Raw genomic sequence first — 22,771 nt, 5'->3', positions numbered from 1 at the left:
ATTTTTGAACAGTAGGCTATTAATAATAAACATGTTTTAAATATACTTAGACTCATAGCTTTCAGCGTGTTACAGGGTACTCTCATTACTTTAATTGTTTTATATAGAGCATGAAGACATTATCGCGCTGTAAGAAGTTTAAATACAATGAATTGCCCATCATATTCAAACACTGTAGTCTGGAATTACAGTTTGCGAAAAACAACTATGGTTTTATAGTCATATAGTCTAGTATGTATGTATGATTTTATAGTAGCTGTTATGATTCAGTAGCCATAGACTCACGTATGTTTTGAACTACAAAAGGATGTACTTTGTACTATAAAAAAGGGATATTTTATATCTGAGAAACTAATTATTATTGTTTAGCACGCTATTAAAATATATTTGTGAACAGATTATTAATGATAAGCATGGTCTAAACATTCTTAAGCCCTATTCGCACGGGATTAGTATTATCTGGTGACCAGTCATTTGTAATAATTGCCGAGGTTGTCTGATCTTAATCCCGTGCGAATCGGCCATGTCTGTAATTTGTAAAGTAAAAATTCCCCCGCAAATGACCTACCATATTTCGCAGAACACCGAGGTCCTGTGATAATATTAGTCCCGTGCGAATCGCCATCTCTTGTGATTTGGCCAGCATTTGGTGGATCGTATATCATTTTTCAATGTTTTTGTTTCCCGTGTGCCTTTTTATCCATCTTTCGCAAAGAATGGAGCTGCGTTGGAGTGTTTGATAGTATTTTGGGTGCTGTCATATCGCTGCACCATACAATTTGCAGAAAGAGAAAGCTGAAAAGGTTTAATGTGTTACAAATAAATCAAGCATAAAGCTTGAGATATTATTTTAACCTGGTGAAATGTAAATGACACAGGGCACGAAACTATATTAGTTTCTTTTTTCTTTTTCTTTTTTTTTAAATCCATCTAATTGAACCATAGAATGGGACTCTCAAAACCTTGACATCCGGGTATCTGGGAAGTAAGTCAGTAAATTCGAGTAAAATCACAGGCTTCGCTTATCCCGTGCAAATGCACCACACGAAATTCAGATGTGGGGGGGTAATTTCAAAATCACACATGGTCCCCAGATAATACTAATCCCGTGAGAATAGGGCTTTAGATGGTAGCATTCATCAGGTTGTCGTTTGGGAAAACCCATCTAAACATGTTCAAGTTTATGTCACAATAACACATTAACTAATGCAAACATTCCTTACTCAACAAATTGATCTTCTCTTCTGGATGAACTCTTGCTCTTATTTTGAGGGAAATCCAGCCTTTATGCAGCACGTCTTCTTGCAGAAACAAACAGTAGCCGTGATGAAGGATCTTCTCACTCTTTGTTTGGGTGGGGCATCTCCATGAGCACGTGGCTCACATGGTTATTTACATATGATCCTGAAGGAAGACGAGAGCATCGGCACTGTCGTACTGCATGCAGGGGTGAACGACAGCAAGCTGCGGCAGACGGAGACACTGAAGAGGGACTTCAGGAGCCTGATCGAGACGGTACACAGCACATCACCCGCGACGAAGATCATCATGTCAGGACCGCTTCCCACGTATCGACGAGGGCACGAAAGGTTCAGTAGACATTTTGCTTTAAACGAATGGTTATTGTCATGGTGTAAAGAACAGAAACTGCTCTTTGTTAATAATTGGAATCTTTTCTGGGAGCGTCCTAGGCTTTTTCGTGCTGATGGCTTGCACCCCAGCAGAGTCGGAGCGGAACTCCTGTCGGACAACATCTCCAGGACCCTACGTTCCATCTGACTAGTAAGCCACCTCTCAAATAACTGCTATGATGGCTTTTGTTCTACCGACTTAAATGATAGAAATACTTGCATTGTCCAATCTATACAGACTGTGTCTGTTCCCCGAACAGCGAGGTCAAAATATAAATTTAATGCAGGATCTAGAAAAAATCTGATTGTGATTAAACCAGAAAACTGCAAAACAAATGAACAAAAACAATTTCTAAAGCTTGGGCTCCTAAACATTAGATCACTCGCACCCAAAGCAGTTATTGTAAATGAAATGATCACAGATAATAATTTTGATGTACTCTGTTTGACTGAAACCTGGCTGAAACCAAATGAATATTTTGGTCTAAATGAGTCTACTCCACCAAGCTACTGTTATAAACATGAGCCCCGTCAGACTGGCCGTGGCGGCGGTGTGGCAACAATATATAGTGATATTCTCAATGTTACTCAGAAAACAGGATACAGGTTTAACTCCTTCGAAATACTTCTGCTTAATGTTACACTGTCAGATATGCAAAAGAAATCTCTCCTATCTCTTGCTCTGGCTACTGTGTATAGACCGCCAGGGCCATATACAGATTTCCTAAAAGAATTTGCAGATTTCCTCTCAGATCTATTGGTTAATTTTGATAAAGCACTAATTATCGGAGATTTTAACATTCACGTTGATAATACAAATGATGCGTTAGGACTTGCGTTTACTGACCTAATAAACTCTTTTGGAGTCAAGCAAAACGTCACCGGGCCCACTCATCATTTTAATCATATGATAGATTTAATTATATTGCATGGAATTGATCTTACTGATACAGATATCGTACCTCAAAGTGATGATGTTACTGATCATTTCCTTGTATCGTGCATGCTGTGTATTACTGATATTAACTATATGGCTGCACGTTATCGTCCGGTCAGAACTATTGTTCCAGCCACCAAAGACAGATTCACAAATAACCTGCCTGATTTATCTCAACTGCTCTGTGTACCCATAAATACAAATGAACTAGATGAAATGATTAGCAACATGGGTATTATCTTCTCTAATACATTAGAGGCTGTTGCCCCCCTCAAATTGAAAAAGGTTCGAGAAAAACATACTGCGCCATGGTACAACAGTTATACCCATTCTCTCAAGAAAGAAACTCGTAATCTTGAGCGCAAAAGGAGAAAAACTAACCTGGAAGATTTTAGAATTGCGTGGAAAAACAGTATGTCCAGCTATAGACAGGCTCTAAAAGCTGCCAGGGTAGAGCATATCCGCAAACTCATAGATAATAACCAAAACAATCTAAGGTTCTTATTTAGCACAGTGGCTAGACTAACAAATAAACAGACACCGCCCGATCTAAATATTCCCTCACAGTTTAATAGTAATGACTTTATGAATTTCTTTACTGATAAAATAGATAACATCCAAAATACAATAACAAATGTAGATTCTACTGCGTCTAGTATTTCAGCTTCATTCATCACCCAAAGAAAAACTGCAGTGCTTTATAACTATAGGACAGGAAGAGCTAAATAAATTTATTAGTGCATCTAAACCAACAACATGTTTATTAGATCCTGTACCTACTAAACTACTGAAAGAGTTGTTACCTGTAGCAGAAGAACCGCTTCTCAATATTATTAACTCATCGTTATCTTTAGGTCATGTCCCAAAACCATTCAAGCTGGCGGTTATTAAGCCTCTTATTAAGAAACCACAACTAGATACTAGTGATCTGGCAAATTACAGACCCATTTTAAATCTTCCGTACCACAAGAATCTGTGCTAGGTCCTCTGCTATTTTCAATATACAGGTTGCCTCTTGGTGATATTATTAGAAAATACGGGATTAGTTTTCATTGTTATGCTGATGATACTCAACTATATATCTCAACAAGACCAGATGAAATTTCTAAACTAAGTTAATAGATTGTGTTAAAAATTTGAAAGATTGGATGACCAAAAATTTCCTCCTATTAAATTCGGATAAGATAGTGATAGTATTTATTGGACCAAAAAACAGTAAACAGAATCTCTTGGATTACAATTTGCAACTAGATGGATTTACTGCTACGTCCTCTAAAGTTAAAAATCAAGGTGTTGTATTGGTCCTTTGAAAATCATATTTCCCATGTTACAAAAACAGCATTCTTCCATCTTAGAAACATTACCAAGCTTCGAAACATGCTACCTGTTTCTGATGCAGAAAAGCTAGTTCATGCATTCATAACCTCTAGACTGGACTATTGTAATGCACTGCTAGCTGGTTGTCCTGCATCTTCAATAAACAAGCTACAGATAGTCCAAAATGCAGCAGCTAGAGTCCTTACCAGGTCAAGAAAATATGATCATATTACACCAATTTTACAGTCTCTGCACTGGCTACCTATTCAGTTCCAAATCAGTTACAAAATATTATTACTTGCCTATAAGGCCCTAAATGGTTTAGCTCCTGCGTACCTAACTAGTCTTCTACCACGCTCCACGATCCAACCCGCTCCCTAAGGTCGCAAAACTCTGGACTTTTGGTAGTACCTAGGATAGCAATATAATGCATCTTATAATCTTGTACTGCAGTTATATCTGATAAAATGTACATTATTATTCCTTAGCTTGGGTTGAACAAATCATTTTTGCTTGGATAGAACAGCAGCTACGCTAATTATGTCTCTATTTGTTTTTCTGTTTCTGCCACGGGATTAACATCTCGTGGTAACTAGGAATTACTGAAGCGTCAGTCTGGATCCAACCCTTAAAAGATCTGAGATGACCAACCACCTGAGAAGAGATGATGGCAACCCCTCAGAGGATCTCAGAGGAAGCCAACCCTCAGACAACATACAAAATTACCTATAACTGAAATATATTGAGTTTCTGCAGTGTATGTGTATGTACGTATGAATATATATATAGATATATTCATAGATATATACAATATAGATATATTGTAGAGACTTAATTTCCTGTAAAACTGCTTTGCAACGTTTATATCGTAAAAAGTGCTATACAAATAAACTTGAATTTAATTTAATTGAATATGAAATGCACGAGCCGTGAGGGGGCGGGATTGCATTAGAGATAATGAGTTAGACGGGAAAGACTGAACATCGTGTTGGTTTCATACGGATAACTTTATCACAGAATGTTTGATAAGACTTGCTTCATTTAAAAGTAAACACTTCAGGCTTTCTATAGATATAACTCCAATGTCTGTGTGTTGAGTATTTGCTGAGTTACAGTTAATTTTAGTGACGTGTTTCAAAAAGCAGTTCGTGGAGACAGAGAAGACAAAGAGCACACCCTGTTTGTTTTCTTTTTTTCCCAAAACCACAAAGTTTTGTTGTAATCATGAGTGAACACACAAAAAAAGTAGACACTTAACAGTTTCGATTGATGTATAACACTTATTTGTGTGACTAAAATCAACAGAGTATTTTTAGAATCTTTTACACTGATAAGAAAAAAAAGAGCTTGTCTCGCCGGCAAGACAGCTGGCCCCAGAGGGTTAACCACTGACTCCTAATTTCATCCACTTTTGGAAAGCCCAATAAAGTTATTTTGCTTTTGCATAGAAATACACCGCTTCATCACAACATGCAGCAATAACACTACTGCACTACCTGAAACAACGCCTTCTTTCTTTGCATATGTAGCTTTTTATTACCAGTAAATTAATTCATTATTTTATGTTCATATATATAAATGTCAATGTCACAATTCTAGCCTCACAAAGCAATGGTGCCAATTGCACCTTTGTGCCACCTGGTGGGGATTTCACAAATGAGTTTCATGCGACTGGGTACACGTGGTGGTAATTGGCATTTTGGTTGACTACCTACTGTGTGTGTTCTCTCTCTCTCTCTCTCTCTCTCTCTCACACACACACACACACACACACACAAAAGTTCAAACAATAAAATCTAAACACTCTTCCAGTTCAACATACTTGAGTTTGTCTAGTGAGCACTTTGGATCCTCCAGTTTTTCAGAGAGCAGCTTGACTCCTGAATCTCCTGGGTGATTGTAGCTCAGATCCAGCACTCTCAGGTGTGAGGAGTTTGAACTCAGAGCTGAAGACACATAACAACAGCCTTCTTCTGTCACCAAACAGCCAGACAACCTACAGAAACACACAGCGACAGTCCACATGACATCAGTGAAAGTGAAAAGTGAAAGTGACGTGACATGGCCAAGTATGGTGACCCACACCTGGAATTTGTGCTCTGCATTTAACCCATCCAAGTGCACACTCACAGCAGTGAAGACACACCCGGAGCAGTGGGCAGCCATTTATGCTGCGGCGCCCAGGGAGCAGTTAGTGTTTTGGACCCGAGACTCAAACCAGCGACCTTTGGGTTACGGTTCCGACTCTCTAACCATTAGGCCACGACTGCCCCCTAGTGTGTGTGTGTGTGTGAGATCTATATATGTATATATGTGTGTGTGTGCGTGTATACACACTAGTCAACATTTGAAGTGGATCAAAACTTTTCATCGAAGTTGTCCAAAAACCTAAAACCAAAATGTGTTCTTGTCTTTACTTCAAAAGTGTGTTTCTTGTATCTACTTCAAATGTTGATTAATATATATTTAATATATATATATATATATACAGTACACACACACACACACACACATATATATATATATATATTTATACACATACAAATATACAGGTGAAAGAATATTACATCTGAATGTATTTTGCTTGAAAATGCACTACTTTGATAAAAATGCATTTTTCTCATTTTTTGTCCAAAATGCTGTATTTTTGATTAAACCTATCTGCATTCAATGGCACGTTTCCACTGAGCGGTACAGTACAGTACGGTACATTACAGTACGATTTGGTATGGGTAACCCTGATCAGACTTGCATTTCCACTGCCAATAGTACCCTTACTTGGTAGGCGTGGTGTATGCTAGAAAGTTGCAATCGATGTCACTTGGTAGGTGTGGTGTACGCCGGAAAGTAACGATCAACGTCATTCTTGCGAGAAAAAAAAGGCCATAAACAACAATGGGGGACATAAAGCAGATCATGTTCTTTCTTCTTGGCATGTGGCTGTTTGTCACAAGAAGACGACAAGCTTTGTTTAAGCAAACGCTGCAGGCTGCAAGGAGAAACACAGCTGAAAAATACAGTACAATTGGGGTAATGTTAAGGAGCAGGGACGAGATGGACAACCTCGCAAGTTAAGGCAAGGCAAGGCAAGACAAAAGGACGGCGCAGGAGGGTAAGCTAACATAATAAGCTAATGTTTTTATGTCATGTGTGACAATGTATTTTGTCTCATGTACTAACCAGTGTTAATTTTGGCAGGCATTTTTGATTTAGTCTTAGTCTTTATCTTGAGATGAAAAAGCATAATAGTCTTAGTCACATTTTAGTCATTGGAGTCTTTCATAGTTTTAGTCTAGTTTTAGTCGACGAAAAGTCATTGCATTTTTGTCAACTTTTAGTCATTACTTTTAGTCAAACTGCAGTTACCAACATTTATTTTGGTAGCTATTTTATATGTAGTATTCAAACAAAAATAGTCATCAATTCTTCTCTCTTTAGACCAAATCAATTAAGCTTAGTTATGAGAAATTTGAATCAAGGATTGAATTTGGAAAAACTGGTATTTTTCAGATACAGTAGGTTTACTTCACAAGTATACATTTATTTAACATCTTTTGTTGGTTAACATTTATGACAGATAATTAGGAATTCTGTCCATTTAAGACGGAAGGTATGCATGTAATAGCCTACTGACATACATTCAGTTTTCACCCACCTGTTTAAGCTCAGATGCTCTACATGAGAGACATTTGGACTGCTGTGTGTGTATTTGAGCACTGAGAACTGATCGCGCGCTGTATGAGAACTGAAGAAGTGGAGCGTACGAGAGAGAGAGCACTTCTATCAGCGCGTTTCTGCCTATCGCACCTTCACTAACTTTAAGATAATCAACAATGAATTGTAACTCCCGGGAAAAAGGGGACGTCTGGTCACCCACTCCCTAACCCTTCGGGTGCTGAGGCCATTGTTTCAGATCGCTAGTTCGCGTTTTGGTAGCCTATCCGTCCACCGCGGCTGCCATGCAAACGCACCTTATCCAATGACAGAGACGCACATTTTGAAAGACAAGGCAGTTAACTTAGCCTATAGGATGGATTTTGAATGTCCGGTAGTCCTCAAATAACATTTTAGTCCCGTCTCGTCTTGTTAACGAAGATGTGGCATAAATTTCGTCATAGTTTTTATCATCAGATATTAGTTTTAGCTCGTCAACGTCTAGTCTTAATCACAGAAAAAAGGTTTGTTGACGAATATTTTTCGTCGTCGTCAACGAAATTAACACTTAACATGTCTTGGTATAAATGTAACAAATATAGTCTATTTAATATATTAAAAGCACTGTGAAGGTCGTACATATCACAATATGCATATCACCACAGCTTGCAATATTTGGTATTTGGGGCCATGAACAAAAGACAAAGAGAACAATCACTCACTGCTCTTTCATTAATAACTTGTAGCTTAAATAAGAGTCAGTGCATATTTTATTTTTAGAGTGAAGACAGTGTTTTCTTTTTTCTTTTTATTATTCAGTTCCTAAACCAATGTTAAAAATTACATTTTTATGTAATGCTAGAGTAAACTACTGTTCACATTCATAAGTTGCTGTAGTGGTGCTTTCTTCTCTCAAAAATTGAAAGAAGTTACATATATACATACATAAATTCATATAAATAAACATACATATATGACACGAGACAGTAGAAGTACACAGAGCTGTCTTTTATCTCACATTCTATAGTGTTTGACAATGAGTTTGGTATTTGTATTTTTTTAGATGATAAATTTGTTGCAAAATCAGTGCCGCAGACCAACCATTTGGACATTCAGCCGCACAAGTGAGTGGTGGGATGCGATTGTTCCAGGATTCACACACACACAGTGGGTGCACAACTCAGGATGTCTGAAGAAACATTTCTCTGCCTTTGTGCCAAGCTGTGTCCAGCAATGGAAAAGCACGACACAAACTTCAGAGTCAGTGTTCCCCTGAAGAAAAGACTTGCCATTGCACTATGGAACCTGGCAACCAACAGCAACTATAGAAGTATTGGCCATCTTTTCGGTGTCAGCAAAACAACTGTGTGTCGGTGTGTGCAGGAGTTCTGCTAGGCCGCCTGCAAATTATTTGTTCCAGAACAGATTTGTTTTCTTGATCAGCAGAAGCTTAACCTTCTGGGGTCTGAGGTGATTTTGGTGCCCTTGAGATGCCCTGATATTTGTTATTAGCTACTTATAACATACTATTGAGCAACATGTATTTTTTTGTATTCAGCACAAACTGTGCTACAGTAATATGTGACCAAGATGGATGTACATGTTTGCATTTTTTAGAAAAAAAATATGCGTGGTTAGTAAGTTTTGGGGAAACAAATGTAGCTGAAATAAGGCCATAAAACCCACACTAAATAGTCCTGAATAAGACTTGAGTAATCAGTCTTGTAGGCTAGAATATTTACTTCACAATTATGTGAAAATCATTCAGCTTAATCATTCACAGAAAACAGTATATTGATTTAAATTTTTAAAACATCTTTTGTGATTGAAAGCCAATATACGAGGGAGTGCCAATGGCCTTCAATATTAAATGATTTTCACCTGAGAGACAAAGGGCCCTCCCCTAATGGCCCCATAATGGCCCATCAGTGTGACTGTGACTTTGAGGCAGGTAAGAGAGAATGTGAGAAGATTGAAAAATTTTTTTTTTAATTATTTGCATTTTATTTACAACATAGTATAATCAAAACATACATAATGAAGGTCATATTACTGTAGAACCTCCAAAGGTGGCGGCATCTGCTGCAGAACCTTCAGAGGTGTCAGTGGTACTCAATTATGAACTCTCACTCTGTTCCGTCACAGCTAAGGAGGGTATCTGTGAGCTCCCGCCCTGTCCTGTCATGGCTATGGAGGCTATTCATGAACTCTTGCCGTGTTCCTGAACTGGCCACTGAGGCCACTTATGAACTTTTGTCCTGTTCTGAACCAGCCATGGAGGGTGATTGTGAACTATCTGATTGTCTATTCATAACTAATGAGTCTAATGTTGAACCAATTGTCTGCCCAGTGCCTAACAAGAGACATGTAACCTGCCCCATTAGTACAGTTGTGAGCCCAGAAACTGTAAATGCACTACATGCTTATATGGTTAACCCTGTCACCACCATAGAGACCAATCATGAATTGTCTTGTTCTGTTTCTCCAAATATGTCTGTCCTGCCAGTCCTAGTTAGGAAGTCCATTTATGAACTGCTTTCCTGTCCAGTTCCAATCAATGAATTACATTTTGAATTGTCTGCCAGTCCAGTCTTGATCAGGGAGTTTGCTTATGGACTGTCTACCCTCTTAGTTGCCACCAAGGAAAATATTGATGGACTTCCTTTGTTCAAGGAAGTGCCTCCACTCCACCGCCCTCCTGGATTTTATTAAGTTAGGAGCGTCTGGAAGCCGCTCTTTGGGGGGACTGTTTTGGTGTGGATCAGAGCGAGATCGCCGTGTTCACATATTCCCAAACGAACCAAGCTAAGGGGGGAAACGTGCCAGTTTCTGAAACAAAGGGCCAGGTGTGAAAGCACCTGATGGTGATGCTGCTGCTCTTGATTCAGAATAACCTGTAAACTTTATTGAATTGTTAATTTAGGGGGTTGTGGAGGGAGACCTCATTCTACTGTGAAAGTTGTGGTTTACCCTTACATCCTGAGAAATATTACTCTGTGTACCACTCAAAAGCTAATTACAGTCCCTAAATTGAATTTATTTATATTTATTTTAAATTCTTAATTCTTAATATAATTCTTGAAGGTTTTATATATGAATGAACCAACATCTGAATGTGTTCTGCTTGAAAATGCACTCCTTTAATAAAAATGTGTTTTTCACAGCCTTTTGTCCAGAATGTTGTACTTTTGCCAAATCCTACCTATGTTCAAGTGGTGATAAAAAAAAGAAGAAATTAAGATAAAATAAAATGTTTTGTTTGTTTGTTTATTTGTTTTAAGCAGAGGCCAAGTTCTTTTTGATATATAGCATATATTCACAGAAAATATTCTGTGGGCCATCCAATTTTAGTGAAAATCGTTAAAAAAAATAAATAATGGGGGTGGATGGTAACTCTGAAAAAGAAAAGAAAAACACTGCGGTGGGGAAAGAGTTAATAGTCCACTGCAAAGAATAAGGATACATGACACAGGGAAAAATGATATGATGATCTGTCCCAAATATGATAAATGAAAGGAAGAAAGTGATTTCTACACCTAACAAGAAATATTAAATTTTAAATATTAAAAAAATATTAAATTGCCAGGTCTTCCAGCCAATTCTATTAAACCTCTACAATTAATCCAAAATGCCGCTGCAAGATTAATCTTTAATGAGCCGAAAAGAACGCACGTCACACCTCTGTTCATCAATTTGCACTGACTACCAATAGCTGCCCGCATTAAATTCAAGGCATTAATGTTTGCCTACAGAACCACCACTGGCTCTGCACCCCTTTACCTAAATTTATTACTTCAGACTTATATGCCCTCTAAAAGCTTGCGTTCTTCAAGTGAACGACGCATTATTGTACCATCCCAAAGACACACAAAAACACTTTCACTGACTTTTTCATTAACTGTTCCCATCTGGTGGAATGACCTGCCCAACTCAATCTGAGTAGCCGAATCCTTACCCATCTTCAAGAAACGGCTAAAAACTTATCTGTTCCATCTTTACTTGACCCTTTAACTCTAGCACTCTCTATTCTAATTTTATTTTATCTGTCTTTTTATAAAAAAAAATTAATAATATTTATCTGTACTGCGTTAGGCTAACTGAGACTTGTAATAGCACTTGCACGTTGTCGCTCTTTTGTTGGTTTTGATTGCTTCTTATGTCGTCATTTGTAAGTCGCTTTGGATAAAAGCGTCTGCGAAATGACTAAATAAATAAATAATTAAATTGAATTGTCCATGAAAATGAAAACCAACAGACACAGAATGTGACGAAATTATGTAATTTGCCTGCTAAACTCCAATCATGAAAATGGCATATTTAATCTAAATGTATGTAATTGAATTAATCACTTTGATCGAGAGCCGTAACTGAACTGAACTGAAGCTACCTTGACACAATCTAGCTATATAATATAAAGCAATACACAAATGAAGGTAACCACCATAGATTCTGAGCAGGACATGTCCAAAACAATAATCATATAAGGACAGATTGTCCCCCCAGTATTTGATGTCTGTCATGCTACTCTGGTGCACTTCACACTGTAGAACCTTGTTGAAACAAGAACACACACACACACAACTATTAACAGGACATTCCTGAGGAACTCCCCCTTTCATTATGTATGGTCGTAAAATTAATATATGACAAGCACCCTGCTCAATTGTCGGAACAGCATCCTGTTCTGCTCTCTCTAACATCTCATGAGACCCCCTAAAATAAGGATGGATTTGTGGAGAAAATCTGGAATTTATTTAAAACAGGACTTCACGGTTGGTTCTTATCACTTAACCATAATTCAACCGAAACAGGACAAAAGAACTCCCTATCTGGACATGGTCTAGGATGATCGTTTAACGCAGTAATTCAATGATTTTATCAACAAGGAAAGACTTTTACGAGCGCTGAAGTTTTGCAGATGCACACCCAAAGTGACATTCTCATGACCCCAGGCACCTCTCGTTGCTCTGTCGCATTCCAAGGGAATACGAAGGCTCTCTCTCTCTCGTTCATCATGGACTTTATGGAAAGAGGACAAATAATAATCACTGCTGCTATTAAAGCAATATACTCAAAAGCAATATATACAATATATTTACAATATTGTCACGGTGCACACATGAGGGAGGACACAGGAAACACGGAAACGAGGAGGTAACTCAAAAACAGTCTTTACTGGACATCAGGACAAGACAAGGCAGGGCAGACACTGACAGGAACACCGGGGAGTAACGAGTAGACCAGACAACACGAAACTGAACAGACAGGACTATAAATACTGTACACAGGTAAATCATAGATAAAGAGACAAACACAGCTGAACAGAATGAACTAATAATCACATGAAACAAGGAAACAAACCAAATAAGGAAACATGAGGCGGGAACACATGACAGACACAACAGAGGACTGACATAACTCCCCCCTCCCGAAAGGCTTGTCCCGAGCCTTAACAGTTCCATCGGGGAGGTGGGGTGGGCGCTCTGGAGGCCTCTCAGGATAGACACGGACCGGAACACAGGACGGGGACCTCCAGAGCGGAACAGACAGGCAGGACCCATGGCAGGGCTGGGAGCTTTAGAGGCCATGGCGCAGCAGGGAGCTCAGGAGGCCATGGCAGGTGGTACTTGTGGCCGTGGCATCCTTCTTCGGCCCGCCCACTCCACCCAGAGTTCTACTACCCCCCCCCCCCCCCCCCCCAAAAAAAAAATTTCCTTGGGGAATCCAGGGGGTATCAGGAGCCAAACAAGACAGTACAAGACAAGACAGGAAACCCTCCAGGGTCAGACAAACAGGACAGGCCACAACTCAAGGAGCCGCCTGCCCCAGACGAGTCTCCATGGACAAGACAAGACAAGACATGACAAGGTAAGATTAAAATGTTCCTGTGGGCACAACGAGACATACACACGGCACTCCTGGCCGTGACGTGTGGACTTGATCCACGGGGATAGGGTCAGAGGCGGTGGCCGGCAGGCTTGAATCAGCGGCAATCCGGTGGGCTTGAGTCAGCGGCAATCCGGTGGGCTTGAGTCAGCGGCAATCCGGAGGGCATTGAGTCAGAGGCGGACCGGCGGGCATTGAGTCAGAGGTGGACCGGCGGGCATTGAGTCAGAGGCGGACCGGCGGGCCTGGGTGAGCCACGGGAAGCGGCGTGAATAGGGGGAGCCGCCGATAGCGGGTTGGCTTTCCCCACAGACGGCGGCGTGAATCTCCCGCGAACGGCGGGCTCGGTGAGCCGCAAACGGCGGCGTGATATGGAGCCGCCGACGGTGGGTAGGCTTTCCTCACAGACGGCAGCGTTGATCTCCTGCGAACGGCGGGCTGGAGTGAGCGGCAGGCTTGGGATAGCCGTGGGCAGCGGCGTGAACCCCCGCGAACGGCGGGCTCGGTGTGCCGCGGACGGCGGCGTGAACTCCCGCGAACGGCGGGCTCAGTTTGAGCGGCGAGGTTGGGAGCCGCGGACGGCAGCGGATATCTCCCGCGATCGGCGGGCTTGACTCAGCGGCGATCCTGCGGGCTTGACTTGGGGGAGCCGCCGACGGTGGGTTGGCTTTCCCCACGGACGGCGGCGTGATCTCCCGCGATCGGCGGGCTGGCCAGCAGACTCGTGGTGATCCCGCCGAACTCTCACGTGGACTTGCAGTGGGCTAAGGCGGGATGCCGAGTGGCGACTTCCTTGCCGCGGGACGGACAGACACAGGAACAAAAAAAAAAAACAGACTTTTCAAAACGGAGTGAAGGGGCGCCGCTTACTGTTTAGGTCTGGTCTTCTGTCACGGTGCACACACGAGGGAGGACACAGGAAACACGGAAACGAGGAGGTAACTGAAAAACAGTCTTTACTGGACATCAGGACAAGACAAGGCAGGGCAGACACTGACAGGAACACCAGGGAGTAACGAGTAGACCAGACAACACGAAACTGAACAGACAGGACTATAAATACACAGCTAAATCATAGATAAAGAGACAAACACAGCTGAACAGAATGAACTAATAATCACATGAAACAAGGACAGGAAACAAACCAAATAAGGAAACATGAGGCGGGAACACATGACAGACACGACAGAGGACTGACCAATATATATTCAGGTTGTATTTTATGAAATGAAATTAAGCTTGCTGTGTTATTGGAACCGATGGTATTTTTTATGTAATCTTTTGAACGTATAATTTTCCCCTGTAGAGGAATCACTAGACTTTAGTATCATATGCATGTGTTATTTCTAATCTTTAATTTGAACCCTTTTGTGTGTTTTAGCAGGAAAATCTATTAACGTGTGTGAAATATGTTGATTTTGGTTTCGTATGAATAGTCACGGTAAATGCAACAACCTTTATCATCATAATGTATGTTTATAACGCATATAGAAATCTGCCAGGATATTTTCTTCATGTGACAAAATAACTAAGCAGATAAATTTACGCACTGAAAACTGAGCCATGCGGGGTGGGGCTTTGCCCTACAAGGCCAATCTGATTGGAAGAAGACCCTAGTGGGCGTACTGAAATACGCCCATTTAAAACTGGACACAAAGCCTGCTGCTAGCATGCGCAAAACTTGCAAAGACTTTGGCTTTGGCTCACTGATCACGCTGAAGCGCCCACGACCTTACAATCTGGTCGATCTGGTCAATTTGACATTGACTTAACATTGGATTTTGGTTACACAACCTAAAAACAACAAAATCTCAACGTCAGCTGAGGTCGGTATTGGACATCAATTTAACATTGACATTAGACGTTGGATTTACATTGAATTTTGGTCACCTGACGTCGCAACCGAAATTTAACCAAATATCAATGTCTTATTTTTTTTTTTTTTTTTTTTTTTTTTTTTTTTTTTAAGTCGTGACGTATTGTCAAGTATGGTGACCCATACTCGAAATTGGTGCTCTGCGTTTAACCCATCCAAGTGCACACACACAGCAGTGAGTAGTGAACAAATGCACACACACACACACACCGTGAACACACACCCGGAGCAGTGGGCAGCCATGCTGCAGCGCCCGGGGAGCAGTTGGGGGTTCGGTGCCTTGCTCAAGGGCACCTCAGTCGTGGTATTGAGGGTGGAGAGAGCGCTGGACATTCACTCCCCCCACCTACAATTCCTGCCGGCCGGGGGCTCGAACTCGCAACCTTTCGATTACAAGTCCGACTCTCTAACCATTAGGCCACGACTTCCCCAACAACAGCTTGTTTTGAATTCAAGAACTTGATAATTACAAATTTTCCAATTCTAAACTTATGACGTTGTGTGCATGTTTTGTGCCAGCTGGGCTTAGTCAAACGTCTGAAGAAACCTTGAAAGCCTGAAGCTACGAGGAAGGAACTCAGATAAGGACTTCAAGGGTCGCTCTCTCTCTCTCAAAGAACCAGGCAACCGCCAATCACAGGAAGAGTTTCCCAGTGACATCACACAACTACAACATCAATAGCCAACCAGCAGTCAGAGGTTTCCCTTCAGCTACGCAAGGAAACCACAGATCAGCTGTCGAACTCAATGTGGACAAAGAGCAATTATAAACAATACTTTCTCCATAATTCTGCTGGTCTGGTCAAACTAATCTTTAAAAGTAATGATAATAAAGTTATCTGCTTGTGTAACTTCCTTAGGCGGAATTCACAAAATAGCCCAAAATGGGTAGACTTTTAACTTTCTTCAAAAGCGCATTCGTGTGTATGTGTGTGTATGTGTGTTTGTTTTGTTAGCTGTTCATGTATCTTAAGTAGAATAGGAAATAAACTCACGTTTCATTCATAAAGAAATGTTCTGTCTTCTGTTGTGTAATATTCAGATCAAACTTTGCCTAGAGACTGTTACCTATGCTCAAAATTTAACCCAATTAATTATATTATTGTTGAGGCCAAGACAATAAACAGAATTGCTCAGGCATGATATAAATTGGGACATTTTGATTAATATCAATTAATCATATCAAATCAGCCATAATTTTAAGATTTAAATTCCCTAAAGCTAAAATTCAATTTAAAATCTGAAATAAAAGCATAAACCAATAAGCTAATTCTTACAGCACAATAGCAAAAAATAAAAAAATAAAAATAAAAATTGGACTCAGTGATCTAACAGTGCTCTTCAAAGTCAAGTTCTAACAGTGCTCTTCAAAGTCAAAGTTCCAAGTTCTTGTCGCTTCATGAAACTCAGATTGAACCACTGATGGCAGATGGACTATTCTGACGATGCTTTTCATACTTTTCTGGGCCTTGACAGTGTAATTTACTTGGCAGTCAATGGGATAGTCACGAGCCCCTCCGATTTCATCTAAAATACCTTAAATTGTGTTCTGAAGATGAACAAAGCTTTTACAGGGTTGGAACAACATGGGGTAAGTGATTAATGATAAAATTTTCATCTTGGGGTGGAGTAATCCTTTTAGATGGTTAGTCAAATCAAGAAGTCAGAGCTTTACAATTCAGTGAAATAGCACTAACTGAAAGTAACAGTAAAGAAATAACTGTTTCAGGCAATTTTACCATTATAATCTTGAGACAATCCACTTACCCCACACCTAAAACAAAAATCCCTGCAATGTTGTTGTTTTTTTGCCATCTGTTCCAGCATTCCATTTAGAACAGATTCAGATTCATTTTTGACAGTGTTTAATGGTCATTTATTGCAATAGCATTTTGTTATTTGATTTATGGAAAATCATTTACCTTAGTATCTCCAGCTGACAGTTTGGGCTCTTCAGTCCATCAGAAAGCAGCTTCACTCCTGAATCCATCAGGTCATTGTTATTCAAGTCCAGCTCTCTCAGGACAGAGTTTGAGGATTGTAAAACTGATGACAAACTGTCACAAAAGTGAGCAGTGAGATTACATAAAGACAATCTGAACAAGAAAAACACATAGTAAATGGATACAGATTAAATCTTAGTATAATGTTTAGTTAAAAAAAAAAAACACATGGGGAAGCATTTGAACTCGAACCTCAGTATCTCCAGCTGACAGTTTGGACTCTTCAGTCCATCAGAAAGCAGCTTCACTCCTAAACCTTTCAGGTCATTGTTACTCAGGTCCAGCTCTCTCAGGACTGAGTTTGATGATTGTAAAGCTGAAGACAAACTCTCACAAGACTGAGCAGTGAGAGTACAGCCACATAGCCTGTGTAGAGAACAAAATAAGCAGCAAAATTAATGCGTTTATCAGGTTTACTCTTCAATGCACCACAGCAAAATTGCTGGTGTTAAATTAATACTGTTCATGTGTCCACACTACAGAGTAATTAAATAAAGTTTATTTACATAGCACATTTATTTCAGCAAAGCAGACCAAAGTGCTGAACAAAAATCAAAGTACTAAAACATAAAATAAGCAAGACATATAATAAAATAAAACAGATCAAATCCAATTAGTAAATATATGTTTTCAACATTGTTTAAAAGTTGTAATAGAAGGTGCGGATGTCCAGTGGCAGTTGATTCCAAAGATGGGGGCGGCAACGGAAAAAGGCCCATCATGTGAATGGGGGACAACTAAGAAAGCCCTGTCAGAAGATCCTAAAGATCTGGAGGATGAAAGAGGAGTAAGAAGACTAGCCAGGAATGGTGAACGAGAATGTTCTGGAAAGTGATTTTGAGCCTCTCTGTGACGGTACCTGAAGACTTCATTCCCTAGTGGATCTCAGACTTCTGGAGGGAATGTATATTCATAATAGTGAGTGAAAGTAGGAGGGTGCTGAGTCTGTGGCTCTTCTATATGCATATTCTATATTCTATCACAAACATTTTACATTAAAACTTACCACTGACAGAAACACTTGGCTCTCCTGCCTTTTCTGTTGCATGTAAATCTTCATGACAAGCAATCCTGCAGTTCATAAAGGACTTTGTTTTTCTACCTCCATAAGTGCCATCTATTATTGCCTTGTTTATCTAAAAGTCCACTTTTTCTTGATTTAAACCTAGCCAAAAGCCACGTATGTTGTCTGTGAAACATTGCAGACTTTAATTGTATGCATTTATGTGAAATTGCTGTATTTTTGTGTATTCATTTTTTTACCACGAACAATGCGCTGTCACTTTAATTCAGGGCGTGCAGTACAGCAAAAATAGACTTGGTGCAGAAATTATCCATTTCCCCATTTTCAGATGAATAATAAAATTTTTATAATGGCCGTATTTTGTAGAACTGCTTATAGCCAAATTAGAACTCTTTTCAAAATTTGATGAAAGTCACAGTGCTATCTATTTGAACTGAACCAACATTAAACTGAATTTACCTGAATTGCATTAGAAAATTCTAGGTTTTCCAGGGTGCTTGGGAACCCTGGTTGTTTTCTCATTAGTATTTTTATTTATATATTTTTCCTCATAAGTATTGCCTGCCTTGAGAAAACTCAAGATACATCACTGATACATTCATATTGCAATATAGATAGGGGTAAATATCTGCCAGATATAGTTATAAAACACATACTGATGCACATGTTTGAATACAGAGAATGAGTGAATGTAAAAGCCAAACCTCAGTATGTTCAGTTGACAGTTTGGACTCTTCGCTCCAGCACAGAGCAGCTTCACTCCTGAATCTTGCAGGTGATTATTACTCAGGTTCAGCTCTCTCAGATGAGAGTTTGATGATTGGAGAGCTGAAGATACCATTTCACAGTATGTTTCATTAAGACCACAGCTGTCAAATCTGCCAAACCACAATGTTTACTCAGATTATTTTCAGATTATAAGCAGGTCAGCAAGATATTTCACACAGTATTTTACCTTCAGTTGTTTGGTGATATAGAATAAAACCTGTGATTAATACAGTGATCAGTGAAATTACTCACAGGGCTTTTCTGCAGCATCTCACAGCTGGAATGAGTCTCTTGTAGTCTGAAGATGATGACGTAAACCTCTTTGGGTTGAACTCATCCAGAACCTTCTCTGATATCAGTAATACATACGTCAGGACTGTGCACATTGAAGATGAAAGTCCTGGATGTTCATCTGAACTGAGGTGTCTCTGTATTTGCTGATATAATGATTGATCCTTGAGCTCTAGTAAGCAGTAAAACAGGTTGACTGAAGCTTCATCTGAGATATTCTTGTTTTGTGCTTGTTTAATGTATACAGTTGTTTGTCTGATGCTCTCTGAGGTGTCTTCAGTGTGTGTGAACAGGCCTTGGAGCAAGTTTTGACTAGATTCCAGTGAGATGCCCATTAGAAACCGCAGAAACAGGTCCAGATGTCCTCTTTGACTCTCCGTGGCTTTGTTAACAGCCTTCTGCAGTAGCTTCTGCAATGTGACATTTTCTTCTGGCTCATCAAAGAAAAAACAAAGCTCCTCTATTTTCTTATTCAGGTAGCAGAGGAACACATGTACAGCAGCAAGAAACTCTTGAACACTTAGATGCACAAAGCAGAAGACCTTTGTTTCATGAATTCCATGTACCCTCTTAAAGATCTCAGCGATCATTCCTGTGAACTCAGTACCTTCACTCACATTAATACCACATGCTTTCAGATCTTTCTCGTAAAACACAACATTTTCCTCTTTCAGCTGTTCAAATGCTAGCTTGGCCAAATTCAAAATCATTTCTCTATTAGAATCTAATAGCTTTGTACATTCTCTTTCTTCTTGTTCATCATACTTCTGGCTCTTCATGTTCATCTGTATCAGCAGGAAGTGGATGTACATTTCCGTGAGTGTTGTGCTGATGCTCTCTGCATTGGTTCCAATGAGAATATTCTGAAGTACTGTGGCTGTGATCCAGCAGAACACAGGAATGTGACACATGATGCAGAGACTACGAGACGCCTTAATGTGTGAGATGATTCTGAAGGCTACAGTTTCATCTTTGATTGTCTTTCTGAAGTACTCCTCCTTTTGTTGGTCAGTGAATCCTCGCACCTCTGTGAACAAACCTACATAGCGAGGAGGGATCTGATTGGCTGCTGCTGGTCTTGAGGTCACCCAGACCAGAGCTGATGGAAGTAGATTCCCTTTTACCAGATTTGTGAACAGTACATCTACAGATGATCTTTTCTCAGCAATATTTAATGATCTACTTTTAAAATTCAAAGGAAGGCGACTCTCATCAAGTCCATCAAAAATAAATGCTAGACTACATTTTGTATACAATTTTGATTTCTCCAGGTCCTTCAGTTCAGGATAAAATTCCAGCAGAAGCTCATGGAGACTGAAATCTTCATTTGTCATTAAGTTAATCTCTCGGAATGGAAGCAGGAACACACAGTCTATATCTTGATTGGCTTTTCCTTCTGCCCAGTCCAGGATGAACTTGTGCACAGAGACAGTTTTTCCGATGCCAGCGATGCCCTTAGTCAGAACAGTCTTTTTAAAATCATTTTTCCTCAGTTCAGTAAATATATCATTGCATTTGATTTGTATGTACTGTGTTTTTTTGTTCTTGAAAGCATCATCAATTTTCAGAATCTCATGTTCCTGATTGACATCTTTCATATCTCCCTCTGTGATGAACAGTTCTGTGTAAACAGCCTTGAGATGTGCTTCATTTTCTTTGTTGCCCTCAAAAATATGTTCTGCTTTCTTCTTCATGTTGGTTTTGTGAATTTCCAAGAAGTTTTGAAGCTCTGTAATATTATTATTAATAATGATAATAGCAACTTAAATGAGAGTAAGTGAACAGCATTAAACACATTTGACAAATGAATTTTATATCAGAATGGTAATCATTAATAACTGATGCAGACAAATTAAATTCATACTGCTGGAAACAGCACTGTTGATTTGCAACAACTTGTTTTCAATTTTTATTTATTTATTTAAATTCTTTCCAGGCTGTTCACTGTATTGTCATGATTTGATTCAGATCATTTTTAGGCCATGTGGACCAAAGTTATTTAAAGCTAAGCAATGCTTTGACTTATCAACCCATTGACATGTAGCACATCAAACAGCATATGAGGCTGTATTTACAGTATGTTTTGACTTGCTTAAATGAGCCTTTACATGTGTGATTGTATCATACAATACTAATTGTATCATGTATCATTATTGACAATAATACAAAATTGGAGACAGTGCCACCTATTGGTCAACATTACCAAGCAACTGAATCATATTATAAGGATTGTAATCTGTGTCACTGAGGACAATCCATGAACATACAGTGAATATTATTTACCCCAGCTCTGTTTTAAATCAGCTCCAACAGGGGGAGATGTCTTCATATTGCCCTCAGCCTGAGCTGTGAGAGTGAGAGAAAGATCATCACTCACTGGGAAACATAAATCAAAGAAACATATCAGAAGAAAAAAGGGGAAAGTTTATGTCAAAACTCCACACTTGTAAACATTACCTTGCTTGTGTTTGTTCTCCAGCTGCTCAGCAAGATCATACTGCTTCATCTTTCTCAGGATTTCCATCATGATCTTCACAGCCTCTTCTGATCCAAAACATGTCACCATCTTGTCCACTGTTTTTAACCTATCTGCATTTTCCATTTCAGAATTTGAAATATCATTATGATCATTTTTTAAGCGCCACAGAAACTCCTTCAGATCAGCTTCTACCAGTTCCTTCAGTGAGTCCACAAGCAGCTCTTTAACAGACATCATCATTCACCTTTCACTGCTGGACAAGAAGAAAAGATCTGAATAAGGCAATTTTGGTTCCCAACAATTATGAAATTGTGATAATCGAGACAAAACAATTATAATCCTTCATTCCTTTCATTTAAAGTGAGGACGTGTTAAGTACAAATGCTTCACTTTGTGCAATTATGAAGCGAAAAACACAGATGGTAGCCAGTGGCTATGAGGTGTAGGTAGTGACATCTAAGCATTTAAAAATGAGCCAATTGTGTTTTTAAGCTGTTTCTGTTGGATTTTAAGCATTTTCTGTTTGGAGGGGAGGGGAGGGTGCCCTGGACACATGGTTGGTACAGACTCAGGAACTGGAGCGGACTCAGGGGCTAGAGGGAATGGATGTGGCATGGATGGTCACTGCAGTCATACAGATTCAGTCCAGATGGTGGATCAGCACCTAGAGACAACCTCTAAAGCACTGAATGTCAGTGAGACCATGTCAACAAGATGAGCCCCAGAGACAAATCCCCTGCAAAGACCTCGTCACCTCAGTGACCATCGACACAAGACTATGGGAACCAGATGAGTCATCTGTTTAATCTGCCCTGTGTTGCTGCCTGGAATTAAACCATGTCATGCTGGTTTCATCTGGCCAGTGAAGAACTTGGCCCCCTGACTGAGCTTGCTTTCTCCCAAGG

General features: G+C 39.7%; 1 protein-coding gene across 2 annotated transcripts in view; it reads right to left on the bottom strand.

The window, feature by feature from the left end:
- The window catches only part of LOC306861602 (NACHT, LRR and PYD domains-containing protein 3-like), a 49,625-nt gene that overhangs the window by 6,490 nt on the left and 20,364 nt on the right, over nucleotides 1-22,771 (bottom strand). The window contains exons 2-8 of one of the 2 annotated variants that reach the window (XM_079403974.1): nucleotides 21,845-22,119; nucleotides 21,671-21,733; nucleotides 19,349-21,116; nucleotides 19,033-19,206; nucleotides 17,497-17,670; nucleotides 17,224-17,397; nucleotides 5,708-5,881 (exon numbers count right to left, since the gene is read on the bottom strand). In XM_079403974.1, coding sequence (XP_079260100.1) covers nucleotides 5,708-5,881; nucleotides 17,224-17,397; nucleotides 17,497-17,670; nucleotides 19,033-19,206; nucleotides 19,349-21,116; nucleotides 21,671-21,733; nucleotides 21,845-22,106 — 2,789 coding nt within the window. In that variant the 5' untranslated portion in view covers nucleotides 22,107-22,119. The remainder of the gene's footprint in view (nucleotides 1-5,707; nucleotides 5,882-17,223; nucleotides 17,398-17,496; nucleotides 17,671-19,032; nucleotides 19,207-19,348; nucleotides 21,117-21,670; nucleotides 21,734-21,844; nucleotides 22,120-22,771) is intronic. The other variant, XM_079403975.1, reaches the window with a different exon arrangement.

This window comes from Barbus barbus (assembly GCF_936440315.1).
Source record: "Barbus barbus genome assembly, chromosome: 42".
Classification (NCBI taxonomy): Eukaryota; Metazoa; Chordata; class Actinopteri; order Cypriniformes; family Cyprinidae; genus Barbus; species Barbus barbus.
Note: the sequence above shows the minus strand (reverse complement) of the source record. Positions and strands in the feature narration are given on the sequence as shown.